Source organism: Pelecanus crispus, chromosome 1, assembly GCF_030463565.1.
Source record: "Pelecanus crispus isolate bPelCri1 chromosome 1, bPelCri1.pri, whole genome shotgun sequence".
NCBI classification, from domain to species: Eukaryota; Metazoa; Chordata; class Aves; order Pelecaniformes; family Pelecanidae; genus Pelecanus; species Pelecanus crispus.
In genome coordinates, this window is record NC_134643.1 from 146,032,960 (window position 1) to 146,053,453 (window position 20,494).

General features: G+C 38.5%; 1 protein-coding gene across 1 annotated transcript in view; it reads right to left on the minus strand.

The window, feature by feature from the left end:
* Positions 1–4,998: 4,998 nt before the first annotated feature.
* The window catches only part of STS (steroid sulfatase), a 98,321-nt gene continuing 82,825 nt past the window's right edge, over positions 4,999–20,494 (minus strand). The window contains exon 10 of the mRNA XM_075718710.1: positions 4,999–5,381. Within this exon, the coding sequence (XP_075574825.1) occupies positions 4,999–5,381 (383 nt within the window). The remainder of the gene's footprint in view (positions 5,382–20,494) is intronic.

Consider the following 20,494-nt stretch of genomic DNA (forward strand, 5'->3'; position numbering starts at 1 on the left):
GTGAAGTTTTAGGCAGATTCTTATTGGTTTTGATGTAAATAAAAGCTACCAAGAACACCAAAATGTTTTGGAAAAGCCATATTATCTATCATGATGTTTCCAGGACTCTGAATTATTTGCAGTTTCAGCAGCCTGTAAAACTGGGAGTCCCTAGAGCCTGGCTCAGGTCTTCTGGTCATCCAGGGAACAAAATACGTGACTGTTGCTGTCTTAGACCCAGAGTTTCAGATTAAGCTCTGCCACCTCCTGAATGATGATTCAGGAGTAGCCTGCTTGGTGTGTTTACTCAGAGGCATGGGGTCCTGCACCCTGTGGGCCCCCAGAATGTTTCCACCTGACAGTCTGACACTGAAGGATACTGCTGCAGGATACACTGCAGTCCAGCTGGCCACAGAGGTGTCCTCATTCCTCCTGGTCACCTGCAGCCCTTGACAGACCCAGAGGAACCAGCAATTCGTAGGCCTCTGTCTTCAGGTTGGAGATAACCCTCAGAAACCATTTGCTCCCTGGTGTTTCCCAGTGCAGAGTTTTGCTATGCCAGCCTTTCCTCCTGCCCACATGGCCAGCTACTCTGCTCATAGTGTACTCGGGAAGGATGGACTCCTCTTGAAAGTGAGCTCCTTCAGAGCATATTTCGGATGGTGCACAGACAATGACAGAGAAAAGAGAAATGACAGAGATGATGAAAAGGTCAGTCTAATGCACAGAACTATCACGTCCTAATGTAAGTCAAAACCCCCTGTGTTTTAATATATGTACTCTATTAGAACATAGGGGGTTTGTAGCTATGCTTGCCCTCTTTTTCTTTCTTTTTCCATTTGTTCCTATATCAGGTGACATCTTATGTGAAATTTTCTACACTGTCCACACATCTGAACACCCAGATTTCACATTACTACAATGTGAAATAAGCTATTGCTGGCACGTGATGATTCTTACTGAGCTGTGAAGGATATAGACTGTATTCACTTAGTTGTCTGCAGACTTTCTGTTGGATTTCAGTAAGCTGACACCTATCTCCAAAGGCTCATATTTCCTTTTTTTTTTTTTTTTTTTTTTTTTTTTTCCTTCCTGACACAGTAATTTGAGGCAAGTCAGGACATCTCAATTTTTAAGTGACATCCAGTTCCTGAGGGGGAAATACTATTTAAATAATTCCATGCAGTCTCCTATGTCTGCTAAAAGAGAAAATAAATATAATTAGAAAAATGTGACTAATATCTTTCTCTGAATCCCCAGTGTGCATCTTTTTTAGCCATCTGTTCTCTCTCCTCCAGGCCCCAATGTGCTAAACAGTAAGCACAGAACCTATCTGCAAATGTGAAGTTAAGGGTATCTTATACCTCCTAGTATAGGGGGATCTTATACACCCTAGTTTTCCAGCTTTTAAACTGTACCTTCTGTAGAGAAGGTGCCTTATCAACTAGAAAGTGCACCTTTACCAGCTTACCACTTTCAACATTTTTTGTTCTTTCAGTATTCCCAACAGTTAGAGAAATACTGTTATCCTTCTTTGGGCACAGAGAAGGAACTGAGAAACAGAGTTAAATGACTTGCTCTGGGCCATACAGGGACTCTGTGACAAACTAGCAAGTGATACTGTTAAATAATACTGTAGAGGAATACACTTTCTTCTGAAGCTTAACTCCCAGTTTAAACTGACATATTCTACAAACAGGCACCGTGTTACAATACTGATACTTGTTAAATGATAGATTGAAAGTCGGTCTCAAAGTACCAGACCAGCACATTCCCCTTGAGCCCTCCTTGCTAATAAATTATGAATCACGTATATCCCATCCATAACCAGTTGTGAAAACCAAAACTTTTGCTTGTTAGGTCAGGCAGTGCCATTACAAAAATGGTATATTGTGTTTCTCATTTTATTTTGCAGATAAACAAGACTACTTTAATTACCATGATCTGACATGCCATCTCCAGAACAGAAGATACAGTACTGGAAGGTATAATCCATTTGCAATACAGGGATGGTTTATTTTAGGCATTAAATGAAATGGCATTAACATAGACTATGAAAAATACTGCCCTATTCCTAATAGAAACTTTCTTGAAGGAACAATTGTAAAAATGGATTTCAGATTTTACTGCTTAAGTCAAAATATTAAATGTTGTACTAAATTATATTTTGGAAAATATGAAGCTTGTGCCACAAACAAGAAATAACTTTTATTATTCAGGGTGTCCTGAGTGTGTTTCAATTTCTTAGATTTCATAATTCAAAGTTAATCCTCACTAGACCTTAAATAAGTAGGAGGTTAGCAGAGACAAGGAGCTCTAAAAGTACAATCTTTTCACAAAGACTGCATTTCATTTTCTGATTGATTAGGGCAAAATAGCCATCGCGATCAATATGACAAGCAAACAGGAGGACTGAGTGATAAAGAAATAGGTGGAAAAGTATTTGAGGGCTGTGGATGTTTTATGAAAGGAGATTAGAGAGATGGAACCAAAAGCCAAGGAGGGTATAAAAGAAAGGCCATATTCAGGCAAGAAGAAATCAGAGCAGCAGAAAAATTATCATTTTTGATACCTCAGTCAGGCAGCACAGAACAGCTGCTGTGCCTAACAGAACAAACAATTCTTGCACCTGCAGAAAGAAAAGAAATAATGGCAACATAGCATCTTCCTGATGAAAAGAAGTAGATGTGGATGTCCTTGAGAATACAAATTGAGATTCCTGTTAAGGTCACAGCCCAGCAACTGCCGGAACAGAACAGATCCAATCACACAAAACACCTTGCCTGAGTTACTGCTGTATACCTAACACACAACATATTTTCTCCCATATGCTTCAGCAAGAATATTTGCTCAAAAAGTTTCGTGTAAGCTGCAGGAGAGCTGCAGGAGCTGGAGAGAGCATCCCCACACACCGTGGTGCTCAGTGCCAGGGTCGGCAGCGCCCTGGCTGCAGCCCGGGCTGCCCACCCGCTGCAGGGGGAGGCATGCAGGCACCAGGATGTTCTTGGGCCACATGGTGAGGACCAAAAATTTAGGATGTATGGATCCTGCCATGATGTTAATAGGGAGTCACTGATCACCGCAAAAGAGTACTTGTACTCAAATGGCAGCCAACTTCCTTCTTAAGTTTATGTATGTAGTACATTCAGTGATTAAATAAAGCAAAGAGGGAATTATGCCGCATGAATGGCCATCTGACAGCTTTCCAGGTATGATATAGAGAGTCCTGTGTGGTTATCAGAGAAATACCTGAACAGACTAACTTTATCAGCATACACAGGACTTTGCTACCTACAGAGAGCTTGCAGAGCACATACTTCAGATACGCAATCATGAACACAAGGCGAAACATCAAAAATAGGACTCCAAGGAACGAATACAACATTTCCCAGGACAGGCATCTGGATATTGTTGAGAATGAAATTTTGAATGAAACTGCAGCAGAAAAATCAAATAAAGCCTAGGTTTTACAGACAGAGAAATATACCATATATCATAATATATTTTTATAGGACAGGCTTCAAGAGCTCCCAAGAACGAGGTCACAACCTTAATGTTGGCTGACAAGCTATTGCATTACTATCATCACAGATCACTTTTGCATTAGTGATGTGCTAATACCACCAAACAGGTTTTAATACATTATAATGTTGGAATTAACTAGTGTTTTCTGATAAGGAGCAAGTCACCTTCTATTATCAGGCATCAAATCATTTTAGTATTTTGCTGATATGTTCTCCTCTGGTACAATCTGCCAAAGAAAATAGCTCGCCTGCTTGTAGAGTGGAAAGAAAATGTGACTGAATAAGATGCAGATAAAAATGGATACAGAAATCAGCCCTGAAGCACTGTAGATTTCCCAAGGCCTTGCTAAAAACTCAGAGACAGTTATATTTGGCTTTAAGTGCTCAAGCCCAATTTTTTTCTCAGAAAATGGTAAATCCTATTCGGAGAGCTTAAATGATGGCAAAGATATTTAAAAGACAACCAAATTTTATTTATTTGTGAGGCACACTACATTCATTAGAGGAAGAATAGGTATGGTAGATAGATAGTGAAAGATAATTTTGTAGTATCATATAAATTTGGAACTCAGATATCAAGTATAGACCAAATCTTTCATTTTAGCAACAGGGCTATGACGATAAGGGTGTGTCTATATCAGGGCTGAAGGATTTGTGGGGTTTGGGGGGCTATGAATGTGGCTTGCATATATATATAAATTTTTATATATATATATATGGAGACTTATGGTACACACTCAAGCACATAACTGGTGCACTTGAAGTGGTTTCCTTTTTGAAACAGAGGTTGCTGCCATACAATAGGCAGCTAGGGAGCACCACTTTAATGTGGACGCAAGGTCTTCCACTACATAGCGCTCTACGTTTTTATGGCACTTAATGGTTGGACTTGATGATCTTAAAGGTCTTTTCCAACCTAAACGATTCTATGATTCTATGATTGTTGGCAACCTGTTTATTATTTCATATTCATGATGCTTGTTGATAGAGGTGCTGTTACAGGTCTGCTCTTTACCTATCTATCAGTTATCAAATTATAGTCATAGGTGGATCTCTCCACTATTATCTCTCTATTTTTAATTACTCGGTGCTATGTCCTACTAATGGTGGATAATACTTAGCAAAAAGGAGAGGAAAGTGTGCATCTGGTGGTTGTAATTGACAGAAACTATTGCTAAATTCCTTGCTGTGTAAGAAAAAAGCTGAAGATCTAGAAAATTATTTAATCTAGAAAATGCCTACAGCCTACCCATTTGTAGATGAGGACAACAACATGTGCTCCATACTGATTCTTGTATTATAAAGGCAGAAAAGGTGTGTCTTGCCCTCCTTCTCTTGGCACATTTTTTTGCCTGAAATTCTCTTGTACTGCAGTGATGTATTTAAAGACAGGTCCTCCTTCATAACAAAACCTTCTGAAGGCTAGTACTGCAGTGATTCAAGTCAGCTACCCACACTCTCTTGTTCCAGTTGCTGAAAGGGAATTGCAGCTTGTTTATCCCACATGCACCTCCGACAGGCTCCCTTCTGAGTCATAGTCACAGTAGCAAGACTGAAAGAGAGATGAGCAGCACGGCTGGAGCCACGGCTTCCAGAGAAGGTTGTCCCATGACAGCTGGTCAGGGACAGCATGCAGGGATCTGGTGTGATTGGCTACAGCTAGGTGTATGACCCTGAGGATTTCATGGAAACGGCTCTCTGTTTCTGGGGTGAGCGGGACTTTCTCTTCAGGGTCTCTGGAAAGATCAAAGAGCAGTGGGGGATCATGCTGTGTGATGAATCCTCCATGGCAGAAGCAAACGTGAGAATCGTAGCAACCGTTGGAGTCTTCAGGACTGAAGTTTGGAGTGAAGAAGAAGGCTTTCCACACAGATTTGCCTGCAATTTACAGACACAAAACAGCTGGTGATAAAATGACAAACTAAAAGTCCCCTAGTCTTATGAAACTCTAATTTACACCATGGAAAATGAGTCTTTTGGTATAGCCTTGCTCTGTACAGGAACTGCAGTATACTGAAAGAGTAAAACAAAATTGAGCAAAACAAAAATAAGCAAAACACAGCGATTTTCATGCTACACATATTTATGAAATAATTATGATCATTTCATTCTCTTGGAAAAATTCTGATTAGCTAAAGCATAGAAGACTTAAAAGAACTTTGTGTTTTTACATAAACAGTGCTAAGAAGATTTGCATAAATATTTACTAAGCCATCGCACTGTCTTCTTCAAGACTTACTAAAATGTACCTTTGCCCCTTGACCGTATTCAGACACTGTTGGGCCATGTCTGCTTCTCATTTTGCTAATCAAAGTAATTTCATTTTTACCTTTTTCTCTCTTCTTCTCTTTGTCATATTAACCCATTGCCCTCTGCCACATGCTTTCATTGCAAACACCTGAAGACACAGCTTCTCATTTTATTAAATGTGATGACATGAAAAGGTATAATGGATGCTAAACTCCTGTCTTAGGCCTCTAGATGTTTTTTTTCAAAAATAAACAACTGTTATGGTAGTGCAGTTTTTAGGTGACATTCTGTTTTGCAAAATGGGAACCAAAGGTCTTCATTTATAGATTGGTCATTTTCTCTCAGCTTAATTTGCTGTGTACAGAAACTGAACTGTCTGTGCTAGTGCATCTTCAGTCAGTATTTCTACTGTTTAAAAATACTAAATATTTCCTGGATTAAGAATAAGCAGATATCAGTTGGTTCCTTCAAGAAGCACTCTTGAACAGAAGGTACGCTGGAGAACCTGAAAATACCTAACAAGAAAGGAGTAAACAAAAAATGGCTACTGTTTTCCTCAAGTCTCACAGAACAGACAGGGAAGGCAGGAACAGACAGGCACTTCCATGGAAGCACACCATCTTCCCACAGCCAGGGAAACATAGAGTTCTTCAGAAACGGACCAGAGAATAATTAATTAGTGTTAAATTCTGTACTTTATTCTTAATAAAAGTAGGATACTAACCAGCTGAGGTCTATGATGTCAGACTACCTACCCACTTAAGTGTATACAGACATCAGAAATACATATTCATCAGTAATTTACATTCCTCAGCACCCTATTGTGAAAAACATTTTTTGTATCACCTCATTTTTTTAAATACTGGGGAAAAACTCTTTTTGGTATTTTGTTGAATTTTTTTAAGTTCACAGAAAGCTTGTTAGTCTGGTAACAGATTGTCACAGATTTATGTGTGCTACCATAGTTAATATTCGTTAATCGATTCATCAGTTCAACAGAATGGAAAGTACTAGATCATGTGGGAAGGGCAGAGGTGAACTGGTACGTGCCATGCTGTAACTACTTCACACTCAATTTTTAAAGACAAAAACAGGTTTAAAGAAAGAAGTGTTGCAGCAGACTAAAGAGTCTGCTGCAGTTCTAGTCTATAGCATGAATTTAAAGGACAGTAGGTGACCTTAAGATTCTTTACAGCTTCTTCTATCCCACAGAATTTTTCACATTATAAGGGATTTTACCTTTAGGAACCAATTCAATGATAGAGCCTGGAGACTTCCAGTTCACTTAGTCTGCACTTAAATCAGGGTCGGAGGGGTGATGGTTATTATACACATTGGACTGGGAGAACCTTCTGAATGCTGCTTGGAAGTCAGCAAAGGGGAAGGAGCTTTAGAGGCTGAAAGTGACTTTCTGGCACAGACAATAGGACGTGGCAGGCTTTAAAAGGCTCTGGCTGTGACAGCAACAATGGCACAGTCTTACTGGGGAAAAGGGAAGGGAAGGGAAGGGAAGGGAAGGGAAGGGAAGGGAAGGGAAGGGAAGGGAAGGGAAGGGAAGGGAAGGGAAGGGAAGGGAAGGGAAGGGAAGGGAAGGGAAGGGAAGGGGAAGGGGAAGGGGAAGGGGAAGGGGAAGGGGAAGGGGAAGGGGAAGGGAAGGGGAAGGGAAGGGGAAGGGGAAGGGGAAGGGGAAGGGGAAGGGGAAGGGGAAGGGGAAGGGGAAGGGGAAGGGGAAGGGGAAGGGAAGGGGAAGGGGAAGGGAAGGGGAAGGGGAAGGGGAAGGGGAAGGGGAAGGGGAAGGGGAAGGGGAAGGGGAAGGGGAAGGGGAAGGGAAGGGAAGGGAAGGGAAGGGAAGGGGAAGGGAAGGGAAGGGAAGGGAAGGGAAGGGAAGGGAAGGGAAGGGAAGGGAAGGGAAGGGAAGGGAAGGGAAGGGAAGGGAAGGGAAGGGAAGGGAAGGGAAGGGAAGGGAAGGGAAGGGAAGGGAAGGGAAGGGAAGGGAAGGGAAGGGAAGGGAAGGGAAGGGAAGGGAAGGGAAGGGAAGGGAAGGGAAGGGAAGGGAAGGGAAGGGAAGGGAAGGGAAGGGAAGGGAAGGGAAGGGAAGGGAAGGGAAGGGAGGGGAGGGGAGGGGAGGGGAGGGAAAGGGAAAGGGAAAGGGAAAGGGAAAGGGAAGGGAAAAGGGAAGGGGAAATGGAAATGGAAAGGGAAAGGGAAAGGGAAAGGGAAAAAAGGGAAAGGGAAGCCAAGGCAAGGCAGCATTCCTTCATCTACCTTTCCAATAACACTTTGAAAGGTTGGTTTGGTACTTGAATTCTTTGCTGTTTTCTCAGAATTAAAATAAACAAACAAAATCTAACACTCTCCCTTAAATTTCTTTGAACTTATGCACGGAACATTTCCCAGAGCAGAAATATGCCTCGCATTTACTGAGATCTAGAATTTACATTCTGGGAAGGTATGTAATTCTACACTAAGCATTTCTTCAGGCTCTTTAAAAGTGTTTAATTGGCAAGATGGACAATGAAGTACAGAAAGAGCCAAAGGGCTTTATTAACCAGTGCACTGTGTGCCTTTGTAGACCATGCAACTTTTGCCCCACCTGAGAATTTGTTTCAGGGAACTGTAACACTTTAGTAGAAGAACAGAAAAAAATTATGTAGCTATTAAAATGTCAACTAAAAGAAATTCCAGTAAGGCCATGCACATGAGAGCTTTGTGGTCAGGCTGTCTTACCACACATCTATCTTTGATGGAATACTTGTGCTTAATGACATTGAAAAGAAATTTTCAGCCAACTTTATTTGGTGTTGGGCACTAGCACCAGGCTAGTTCAAGGGCTTACAGATAGCAATATTAAGCTGGGGATTCTGAATTAATGCAAGTCAGTAAAAGCAGCTCATATAGGTAAGACATGGGAATAAGAAATAAATAAGGAAGTTGTACCATGACTTTTTTTCCCCACAGAATAAAGAATTGTTCAGGTTTGCCTATATACAGAGCATAAGGCATGTTGCAAAATCATGCTTGGGGGTCGGGACAGGGCATGTGGGAAATCACATCATGTCTGAATCACATTGCCGGTGTTTTGAAGAGCTCATGCTAGTTTATCAGCTATGTTGCTATATAATGTCATGATTATACCGTGCAAAACACTGAGCTCTGGGAGAGCAAAGTCTGTTATTGTGCAATGTTCGTCTGTTGCCTTACAGCAATGTTTCAGTGAGGATCTGGAACTTCATGAGGTGCTGGAGGAACAGCAGTGCAGACTTTAACCCCCAATTTTCTAAGCATTATAAAAAGTAAAGCATATCTGTCAGTGTCTGTGGCTATGGAGCAGACAGTGTAATATACTATGAGACATAAAAAGCTGTCAGACTTCTAATCTGTAAAGCTGATGAACTGTATAAGGCTCAATATTAAAAAGAGAGAGCTTCTCCCAGTCTCTCTCAGCTGATATAAAATCTCATTTTGTCAGAGGGTTAACTACAAGGATCAAATTAATCTCTCAGTAATTAATGATACCTTTGTTCTGCAAAGCATCTGGATAGTAAACTCTCTTTTTCTATGAAGATAACTATACATCTCTTCCTCAGTGAAGTTAGTGGTAAAATTCTTAGGGGTCCCCCACAGTGAACTATATCAGGTCCCTTCTAAAACAGCAGGCAAGCCCTAGGACTGCACAGCACCCTTCAAGATCCTTTCCCAATACCTCACTGCTATTTTAGCGTCCATTTTTCCTGCAATTCTCCATCTCTCTGAATTGTTGAACAATTTCACCTATTCATCTCTCAGAATACCCCTTTCCTTTACACATTAAGAAAAACAAAAAGTTGTACGTATAAATAGTATTAAATTAAAATAGGTTGCAATTAGTTCAAGCAAATCTGCTATTAACATAATTGTTCAGAGTTCAACCTCCCTAACAGACTCCTCTCCTGTTTTATTATCCTTCACCCATGTATTTGTCCTCTCATACTCATACAGACAAATGTAGCTCCAACACACAGGTAGCAGTCATGAGATTAAATAAAAGTCTCTCAGTAAGATATATTAATATTTCCAAGATGAAGTGACACACTGGATATGGATGTCATTTCTGTTATAATAGCACTGTTCTTAATCACTGATGGCTAAATGGTGTTTTCTGATAAGCAGTTCTTGAAGTGAATAGAAGCTATTGCTGTGTTATTGCCTGGACCTCATTTTTACTGCATTTAATCTATGACAATAGCTTTATAGGTTTGCTGCTACTGTCATCTCCTTTGTTCATATTATTTTGTTTCTTCTTTCTGTAGAAGAACAAGTTAAACAAGTCTGTTCTTCACTGTAAATTGGGGAGCTGGTCTCTCCTTGACTTCAGATGCCTTTGAGCATAACCCTTTGGGTGTAGCATACTGATTTAAATTGCCCACAGACTTTTCCTGTATCTTGAGTGTGCTCTGCAGCCATTTTGAGCTCCCACGCTCTAACTCATGCCAGCTCTTCAACGTTTCTGCAGAGTAGCAGACGAAAGCTGCAACTCACTTGACAATGACATCCTTCAGATAACTGTTGTTATTGTTAGATTGAATCCTTTCTTCCCACTTCCTATATCTTAAGAGCAATTTAGAATTGTTAGGTGCTCTGCTAATCTTATATAAAGTAGATAGCACATGTGTATTTTTTCACCTTTTCAATAATTTAACAATTTAGAAAAGGTTTTGGCTGCTACATTTTTGTAGAATTATATATAGTGCATAGAGAATACTCTTTGGCTACTATAAAGAAAATATACGTATTAGTATGTGTATTCCTCAAACAGCTAATAAAAATCTGCAATTTGAGTTGAAAAATGTGTAACTTCATTGTTCCTTCAGTGAAAATTTGCAATTTTTAGATACTTGTTTTAAATATCTGGCTATGTTACAATGTTATATTGTTTTACTACTCAAAAGACAGCACATTATGTCCCAATGTAGGTGGAGAATAACTGAGTGATATTCAAAGACATAATATTAGTTTATGAGAATTGGTTGTTGCTAGAAGAGACTTGCAGGAAGAACTGTGCAGAAGACAAAGTATTTGAAGTAAAAAAAATGAATGGCAGTAGCAGTGATGTTAAAATCTTAAGGATAGAAACTGCAGTGTTAAATGTCCTCTAAAACAGAAAGAACTGCACATTGGTGGATACCTAATAATCATACTGAACCACTGCTGGAGGAAAAATACACAACATAGTGCAACCATGCTCAGGCTGCTGAAGTCAAGACAGAAACCTCATGACTGAGCTCATTATCTAGAATAAGTGCTGTGGTACAAGAAGCTTTCACTGAATTCTGTTCAAAAGTCAAGATTATGCACTGAACAGTAGCAGCTGACAAAGAATTCTTTTCCTGAATTCTTCATCAACATCATCAAAAAGAATTGATTGATCATTTCCAGTGTTTTCTTTTCTTGTTGAAGAAATTCCTAAATGGGAAGAATCTGTGGGTACAGCAACTATGCTGCTAAAATAGGAAGTGCTATAATGCAACGTTATGCCTCATATTTGGAACTCTTAGGTAGTAGCAACATGGAAGAATACATGTTGCCCTGGAAAAAAATTCTATCCATAGTAATTTTATGCACATAATCCAGACACTTGCTAAAGATTTGTTTGAAGAATCTATTTACTTGCTGAATGGTCCATGTAATTTTCAGTTCATCCAGGCAGCAGTTGATGGCATGCTGAAGAGAGTTGGCACCAAAAAAATTACTGGTCATTCCCTACCTATATTCAGAAGTCCTTGAAAACAGAAAAGCCTCGTTTTATTGCTTGTGAGAGAAATAGTATTGATTTGCATGTACTGGTTTTCCACTGGAGTCAGTAAGAGATACAGTTAAGAACCAAGAGAGCAAAGCATTTAGGAATGTAACAAAGCATAGCCACTTTGTCAAAGATGACAAAAACCAAAGAGAAACCTATTCAGAATTGCTTTTTGTCTTTTGTGTTTTCTGTCCTTTGAAAAGGTTTTATTAACAGAAAATAAACTGACAATCATTACTCTCTTACATAAAGTGGATGCAATCATTCTGAATGAAATGAACAGATCTGCAAGATTCAGACGGCAATTTTCCTGATACCGAGCAGACTTAAGAGACAAAGACACAAAGGAAGGCCTAAGCAACTTCTGTAAATATTTTCAGTTTGAACCAAGTTTGAACTAAACAAAACCAAAACCATCCCCAGGAATTTGTTTAGAAATTATTTTCTCCAGGCATTTTTCAAAATTTGGATGTCAAAAAAAACTTTGACACACAGAACGTTAATGAAGTATTCCAAGTCATTAAGCCGAAAATTGATAGCTTGTTTAACCTTTAACTAGCAAGAATAATATCTAAAACCAAAGAAATAGCTATGCAAAGTTACATTAAAAGTGAAAAGTAGAATTTTTGTAAATGCAGTATCATTTTGTGCACTGCCAAAGAATACTGAATATTCATTTGTTTTATTTTAAAAAGTTGAGGAAAAAGGTGAATTATGCTTCCTTACAGCTGTCTCAGTTGAATTTTTTTCTTTTTTTCTTCTTTTTTTTACTTTTAAAAAGCTACTAGGGTACTTAGGAAATCTTCTGAAAAATATTTTTGTTTTATTTTGAAAATTGAATCAGTTAAGCATAAATGACAACATAGCAAAGGGGTTCCTTTTGTCAGAGTAAAAAAACTTAGTTAAAGAAAGTAACCATTTTAAGTGGTATGGTGCAAAAATCTCAGTATCAGTCAGCCCTAAATATTAAAACCAAAAAAATTCTGAATGACTGAACTTTGGTTTTATTGTAAAGATTGCAGTATGTGTAGTTTCCTATCTGAAATATATGACAGTAGTTTTTGTCCCACTGTTAGAAAATGCATGTCTTTGCCAGAATCTGAAACTAGCAAAAGATTACCAATGGTGTTAAACTTTGGGGTGAATAGCTGAATGTAAACAGTAATTTGCGTCCTTTGTTTTTATTGGAAAGAAAAGTTGGGAAAATTGCACAGGTATTATTCCAATTAAGACTACAAAAAAGGATATTACTGATAGGTTGGGGGTGTTCTAATACTCAGTGTTTCAGCTGGAAATTGAGTCTTGGGGGGCATAGAAAAGTTTAAAGCTATATCATTAAGATTCTTATGAGCCTATCATTTGGAACCAATACATCTGAAGAAATGGAAAGTAGAAGTTTACTGAAGATCTGTGATGCAGAATGATGTGACTAATGAGCCTATGTTCAAACAATGAAAAAATCCCCCCAAATCCTGAATTAAACCTAAACAACAAAAGTACTTATCACAGGATGTTCTCTTAAAGATGATCATCAGGGACTCTTACATAAATTTATTCCTAAGAAAATTTCTAGAAATCTGTTTTCTGTTTTCACGTGGACCTGTTGAAAGTTAAGGTATTTCAGAGAAATCCAGCAGTTTGCCAGTGTGGACCTCTATGCAAAAACCAAACTTAATTTCACAGTTCTCCAGTCAGCACAGTTGCTTGAATTTGAAGAGAAGAGTTTTAGGAAAGCAATGGGAATATTTTCTTGTCTTGGTGGTATGCAAGATGGATGCAGAGATCCTCAGCTATTCTCCAGATGACAGTAAATGATGGAAAAGGGAAAGAACTTTGACTCTCTCCTCCTAATTTCCAGCTTTAAGGAATGCATGTGTGCAGCATAGTGAAAAGCAGGCTTTACCCTTCTGAAGTGCTATAACCCGCTAAAATCTCCTTCCTACTAAAAACAAGAACAGAGAAGGGTCTCCTGGGGCTGCAGATGAGATTAATACATTTTAGTGGTTCCTTATATAGGACTTAAATTCAGAGGTCAGAATTGTTTTGATGAAAAGTTACTTCAGATCTGTCACGCTATACAAAATCATTTTGGCTAGTAAACTCTGTTCAGTCATGCATGAAGTAAATAAAATAATCAAGGGGTTTGGGGACTTTGGGGTTTTTTGTTTGTTTGGGATTTTTTGGCTTTTTTTTTAATAAGGAATGGTTCAGTGAATTGGTGTACAGGAGGTTTGGCTTGTGCCTTCCATGCTGCAGCCATTCCTGCCCCTTAGTTTGTAATCTAAACCAGGAGAAAGGGAAGTGCAAAAAAGAAACAAAACAGAAAGAAAAAGAAGAGAAGGTCTCTATTTCGTCTCAACCAACTGGACTAGGAAGTTGGGCTTTTGTGTTTACTATGATTAGGAATAGGGTAAATATTAAAAAAAAAAAAAAAAAGTCAGGATTTAATTCTTTCCCCCTGCCTTTATTTGTCTCTGTCTCCCAGAGTAAGTAGGGGAATGCTGGTAGGGAATGGAGCACTGCAAGTCCCAGGGTATAAATAGCTCTGCCTGAGCCTAACAATAATTCTGCTGCCACTGTCACAGAGCAGAGCAGAGGCAAGAAAATACTGTAACAGTATTTGTTATGCTTGTCAGGAGAAACACTTTCCTACCTAAAATATTGTTAGCAGAAATGTGTATCAGCTGATTAGGTCAATTATCTTGAGCTTGATATAAACAGTTTTGTCATGTCTGTTCAAGCTAGAAATGCTCCTCTCCCCTTCAGCAGTTATGTTATTTTACACTTACCAAATAATATGCCCATACTGTGTCACCCAAATTCAGCTGCAGCTGCTCTGATATGAGAATCATAGCAAATTAAAATACGTAATGAAATAGTTTCGGTAAATGACACTTGATACTTGTTCTGCTTCCTCCATCTGTTGTGGTTGAAACACTGAACACAAAGTAGGGATTTGGGAGACCATTTGAGATACCTCCATAAATGGGCAAGGTCAGGTAGAGAGAGAGAGATATTAAAAAAAAACCACAAGGGGGCAAAAGAAGAGTGAAGATGATGCTCACAAAACAAGTTAAGAAGCAGGAGAAACAAAATATCATCTATAATCAAGTAGATGAAAAGATCATAATGGACTTTAGCAAGAAACAGTAATACATGACTTAAATGTTTGATACAGTGCAAAAGGTATGTCTTCCTGATATTATCAAAGGAAATGAGGAGCAAAGAAAGAAGCCAAAACAAACTTAGGGAAAAAAAAGTAAGACACACCCCAAAAAGCACTTTTAAGATAAGAGTCTTCTCTAGAGACAACAGTGGAAGTGAAGGAACTTTTCAGACTAAACAGAAAAGGCAAATGACAGGAAAACCCTCATGAGGGCCAAAGTTTATTACAGCTTCTGCAGTTGCAGAAGGGAAGGACTCACACAAGGGTTTGATCAATTAAGAAGATCAAAAAGTTTCACTATCAGTGAGAACAGAAGTTCAGAAATGGAGAGGGAAAGAGGAATAAACAGATGGGAAAAGGATGAAAACAGGGTAAAAGGATACAGTTCAGAGGGGAGAAAGGGGCTCTTTGTCCAACAAAAATGTGATGTAAGTAACCTGAGGACTCCTGAGTTATTATTGAAAGAAAAGTGAATTTTCTCCCATGACCTACATATTCTGAATTAGATACTTGATGCTATTTTAGTCTTTCATGGGATTGTGTAGCTGAACCAGTGGACAACAGACATAAATCCACATCACACTGACACTTGAATGTTTTTCATCCATGGTGATGCTCAAAACCAGAAAAGTGATCTTCAGCACTTGCCTTCTACTGCTAAGGAAATCTCAAGAAAAAACTTTGCCGTAGACTATAAAATGCAAATGTGTAAATATCAGTAAAAGATATGTCTGTGTATCTATGGAAACTTGTTACTTAACTGTTGCAATTTGTGTGATTGACTACATTGCCATTGCATGTTGCTATTAAGACAAAAGCTGGTGACAAGGAATGAGGTTTAATGAGACTTAATGGAGTTTATAAAGTGATTTTGGGGAAGGACATCTATGCCTCCACATTAAGAGCTGCCCCAATCACCAACAACACTTACCTGTAAAAAAGAATAAAAAGATTCTCAGAGAGCTGATAGGTAACAAGACTGTTTCAGTCTTGTGTTAAAAGGAAAATTGAACAAGTGAAGCAAGTGGAACTTTCTTAATTAGATTTTAAAGATCTTTATGCCAGTGTAACTCAAATCAGGATCTGTATCTCATCCATGTTTTTCTTTTCTGACCGTTCTTGTCAGTTCTTTCATGACACTGATGCATGGATAAAATGCTGCTCTGTACTACAAAACCAATTCACTCTTTGTATTTTACTACTCAGTCTAACCTGGCTATCTTATTTATTGCATATTTGTAGACAGGCCCTTATTTGAACATCTTTTTATTTAAAAGAAAAATGACACTAAGTAAATGACATGATCCTAAAATTCCCAGTCAACTTCAAGAGACTCCCATAGCGTCATTCCCGACACTTCACAAATTATTAATGTTTTTCACATTGTGAAAAAGGTGGCAAGGCATTTCTATTTTTAAATTCAAGGTGCTGAGTAGGATTTATTGCTCACTACTATGCTGCCACTTAGTATGCAATGTGACAATCTGGTCACCTCACTTAATTTTGGATCACTGCAATGTGCAGGTCTTTATATAAGCTAGATACCAGCCTATACTGATCTGCTTCTTACCTTTGTTAGAAGTCTGCTTTAGGTTGAGAAGAATTCTGCTTCTTTCTTTTTTGATGAGAGTGACTAGTTCTGGTTAACTTGGCTGTAGGTGTTTACACTGTAGACATGTACATGTCATCACCGTCCTGAGAATTTGCTAAAAAACTAAGGTGTCAAGAGCCTTGAGGGCACTAAAGAGCCTCACTGGTCCTGTACAGCCCTAGGGTGGACCCCCATCTATGCACCCTGCCCATGGACAAGGATTCCCATTTCAGCTCAGCCCAAGGCCATCAGTCCCTGCCTGAGTGGTGCTGCAAGAGTGCCAGTTCCCAGCCCTGTCTTTGGATGGCCCTAGGTTGTAGCCTTTCTTCCAGCTCTGTCTGTGCTCCCATCTCCTCCTGCACCTGACTGGACTCCCTGGATGGACCCTGAACTTGAATCACCACTTTTCCTAGCCAGGGACTATTGGTGGACCGTGTTATCAGCACCCAGCTCTGCTCGTTCTGCTCAGGTGCTGGAAGATGTTGCTCTGTCAGTTAAGGCACTGCCCACGTTGGGGTCCCTTACGGTTCTGTTGGAGTCACTTTTAGACTGAAGCATGACCCCAAGTTAGAGAGTCAAACTTCTTGTCTCTCCAGCATTCTCTAGTCCATCTTTAATTTTGCTTTCTGAGGTCAAATATCTATCTACAAAGTGCTGCTGCTTATGAAAGGTCCCACAGTGTGCATAGATAGTGGGTCAAACGTCTCCTTCTCTCATGTAAAACCTACAGATTTAACTGATGCAGTCAGAAAATACAAAGAGGTTTGCCTTCCTTGTTACTTCTGTATACTTTTTTAAATGAGTCTTACTCATCCTTAATGATCATTCAATGAGCTTTGAAATATAGTCACTAGCTACAGTACATCTGTATTGACTCTGTTTATGCAATGCCTGTATCTTTCTCATATTAATTTATGCAGTTTCCTCTTTCAATTGTAGCAAATAAGAACAAAAGCTCATTTCAGATATTTCAAATGAATTTTCTTTTTGTCGTCTAATTCATCCCCCTGCCACTGCACGATTGTTCCCTACAATGTATTCTTTAAGAGCTCTCTTGATGGATGGTGTCTTCTATTGTAACTTTTGTGCTACTATCATTCATTTCCTTTATTGCAGAAGACAAAGACATTTTATTGGCACACTCCTTTCACTTAGTGTTTTATCTACAAACTTTTTCAAATACAAATCCTTCACGAACTTTTGCTGGAGTTTAAATAAAGATTTTGGTGCATATGATTGTCTCAGTTCATTTGGGCTGCCTCAATTACCTGTTGCATTGTCTATTCTAAATTCCATTTCTACACCTTTTGTAGAGTTGTGGTGCACTGAAATGAATGTTAAAATCCCTGTGAATTTACTGAGAGGATGATTTAATCTTGTTTGCCTTCAGTTCAACAAAGTATTTCTATCTTAGCTTAAGAATACAAATAACCTCATACTTAAATTTAGCAAAGTACAATGTAATCTGTGACTGAAGCTGCTGTGTGCTCAACTAATTGTTTAAGCAAGGATCTACATATGCTCCTCAACTCCCATCAAATTTCCTTCTTCAAATTATTTGAGAAAAAGAAAGAGTAAATTATTTTTTTGGCAATCTGTGCTGTTGCTTAATAAAACAGTTAATAAAAACCATTTTATTTCTTTACTACACTGATACTGATGAGTACACCGTGAGTGATTTATTTAATATTGTCTCAAGGTCTACAGGAAGAAGAAACCTGAATCAAGCTTTACCAAGTCTAAGACAAGTGTCCTGTTCACTGGACAACTCTACCTTGTAGAAAAATCAGTGTTCAGCATTCAGATCTTGCTTCCGCCTCCCTGAAGATTAAACTCATGTCTGCTTACCAACATCCTCTAACTCCAAACATAAATTACCCAGTTATTCAAGTTCCCATTGGTAAAATCTTGTTACCTTTTCTTCTCTGGCATATATATGGATATGTATACATGACATACTACCTAGTACATGCAGGTGAGTCCAGGTGGTTTTGAGCTATGTGGTGCTTGAACCTGGGTGCAGTATTTGGACAAAGCTCTTCCCACCTCTTGCGCCTGCTGGAGAGATTTGGCAGCATAGAATAGTCCCTCACAAAGTCAGAGTGCTCAGCTGAGATGTGATCAGCCCTGGAGTGAGTTCATCTCAAACTAGTAGAAAGCAGCAACGGAGCTGGGAAACTCCAGCCATTGTACTTCATTCTCTGCATTATATCTCCTTACACTTTTATGTGTAAAAAAGACAAAATTGTTAAGACTTCAGGCAGTGTTTGATTTCTCTCCTAAAAATGACTATAATACAGATCCTAACTCAAAACTTCTAGCCAATCATTTTCATGGACCATGAAGGGTGGAGGTTTTTTGGGTTTTTTTCCCATGATACATTAGTGGAAAAATGAATTCTGATTATTTTTTCCCTCCAATCTCTGAAACATGGTTGAAGGAGAGCAGATAGACCACTGCTGTGAATGAGGTGGTAGAGAAAATGTTTCTTCTCTTTGGCTTAATCTCTTATTTTTAACTAACTATATAATTCAATGTAATAATTCTAGCATGTGTCAAAGTATCTTTGAAGAGGGCACTTGCATCACAAACTTAATCCAACATTTATTATTATTTATTGCACTGTGAGATCCAGGCTCTGTTGCGCAAGACAGTTACAAAGATGAGTTAAACAAAGACAGCCTCATCCCTGAACATGAAATCCTACATCTTTTTACTGGTCAAAGAGTATTTTCCTGTAGATTATGGTTTAGTTTAAGGGCTTTAGCCCATTATTTTAGGAAGTAATAGAAACAAATAGAATATAAACCAGTTTGCAGTCTAAAGTCATTCAGTTACGCATTGTAGTTCTTCAAAACCACTGAAAGTGCTTTTGGCATTGCATAACAAGATATAAATTTTATATATGACCTCCCTCCCCACTGCAGTTAAGTGATGACAGCATTCATAGGATATTGTGAAATACAAACATCTGCATAGTCTTAGTTGTTTTTTGGCTCTTGAAGCTTACTTTCAATTTTTAATTCATAGTTCTGCAACCTCAGTCTTCATCTCTCAATTTTAGCAGGTTTCTTTGTCAAAATACTCTTTAAAGATCTTTAAATAGTAACAGCAACTCTTTAAATAGTAACAGTAACAGGAAACACCAGGAAATGTTTTCCTATTGTATTCACTACTGTGGCTCCTTCTTCTATGCATTTATATGCTATTCTCCACAAGGCAAGTAACCATACACACATTCCTCATCTGTGGCAATGGAAAAGAAAATGGATTGCATAAATGATTTTCACTTGTAAACCAGGTTTGTTTTAGCATTCAGCAGCGGTTTGCAGAAATTCATTCTGCTTCATACTATAGTGCATTGCACACTAACAGACATTTACCACAACCTCAGTCTAGTGATTAATTAAAACATACATTGGTTTTCCCCAAAAATCCATACGTCAAAACTATTTAAAAGCACTGGCAGAAATTAAAACATTTCCTAACTGGAGACCTGAAATATTTTGGCATATGAAAGGGGGGAAAAAAGAGACCTTTGATGCTTAGGAGCTACAGGCGTTGTATAATCTATTTAGTATGAAGTTCCAAAATCCAATTAAAGCATTTCTCAGCACTTTTTCTTGATTATTACAGCCTCATTGTGAACACCAGCAGTTTTCTAAGCCAGTCTTTTGTTGCCACTACATAGTCCTGGTGGTTGGAGCTACCTGGCATTCTTGAGATCACCAGAACTTCTAAATGACCTAGCAGCTCTGCTAGGGCAGAGCTGAATGAACTGAAGCAGATGAATGAACAACCAGTATTCTTGTACAATTTTTTACAATTCCCAGTTGCTTTTCTATCCACTGACTGATTATGTTTCCATTGACTGTGAAACTAAACTGACACATTTGTGTTCAGTACTTACTCTTGCTAAGATAAGCCTATTAATGCATTTTGAAAGATCTTTGGAAGGATAAACCTGCAAACTGTCAAAGTATGATATTCAATACAATAATTTTAGTTGTAAAAAAACTGTAAATGTTGCTGATTTTGATAAAACCAAATGTCATAATCCAAGTATTTCAAGTATCATAATCCATTTTTCATAATTTTCTACAACTAAAGATAAACTAAAGTCTACTAACCTTTTTTCCATACTAAAAAGATAAAAATAGAGAATGAAAATCAAAATAATGTATGAAAGTTTTCCTTCAAAGTTT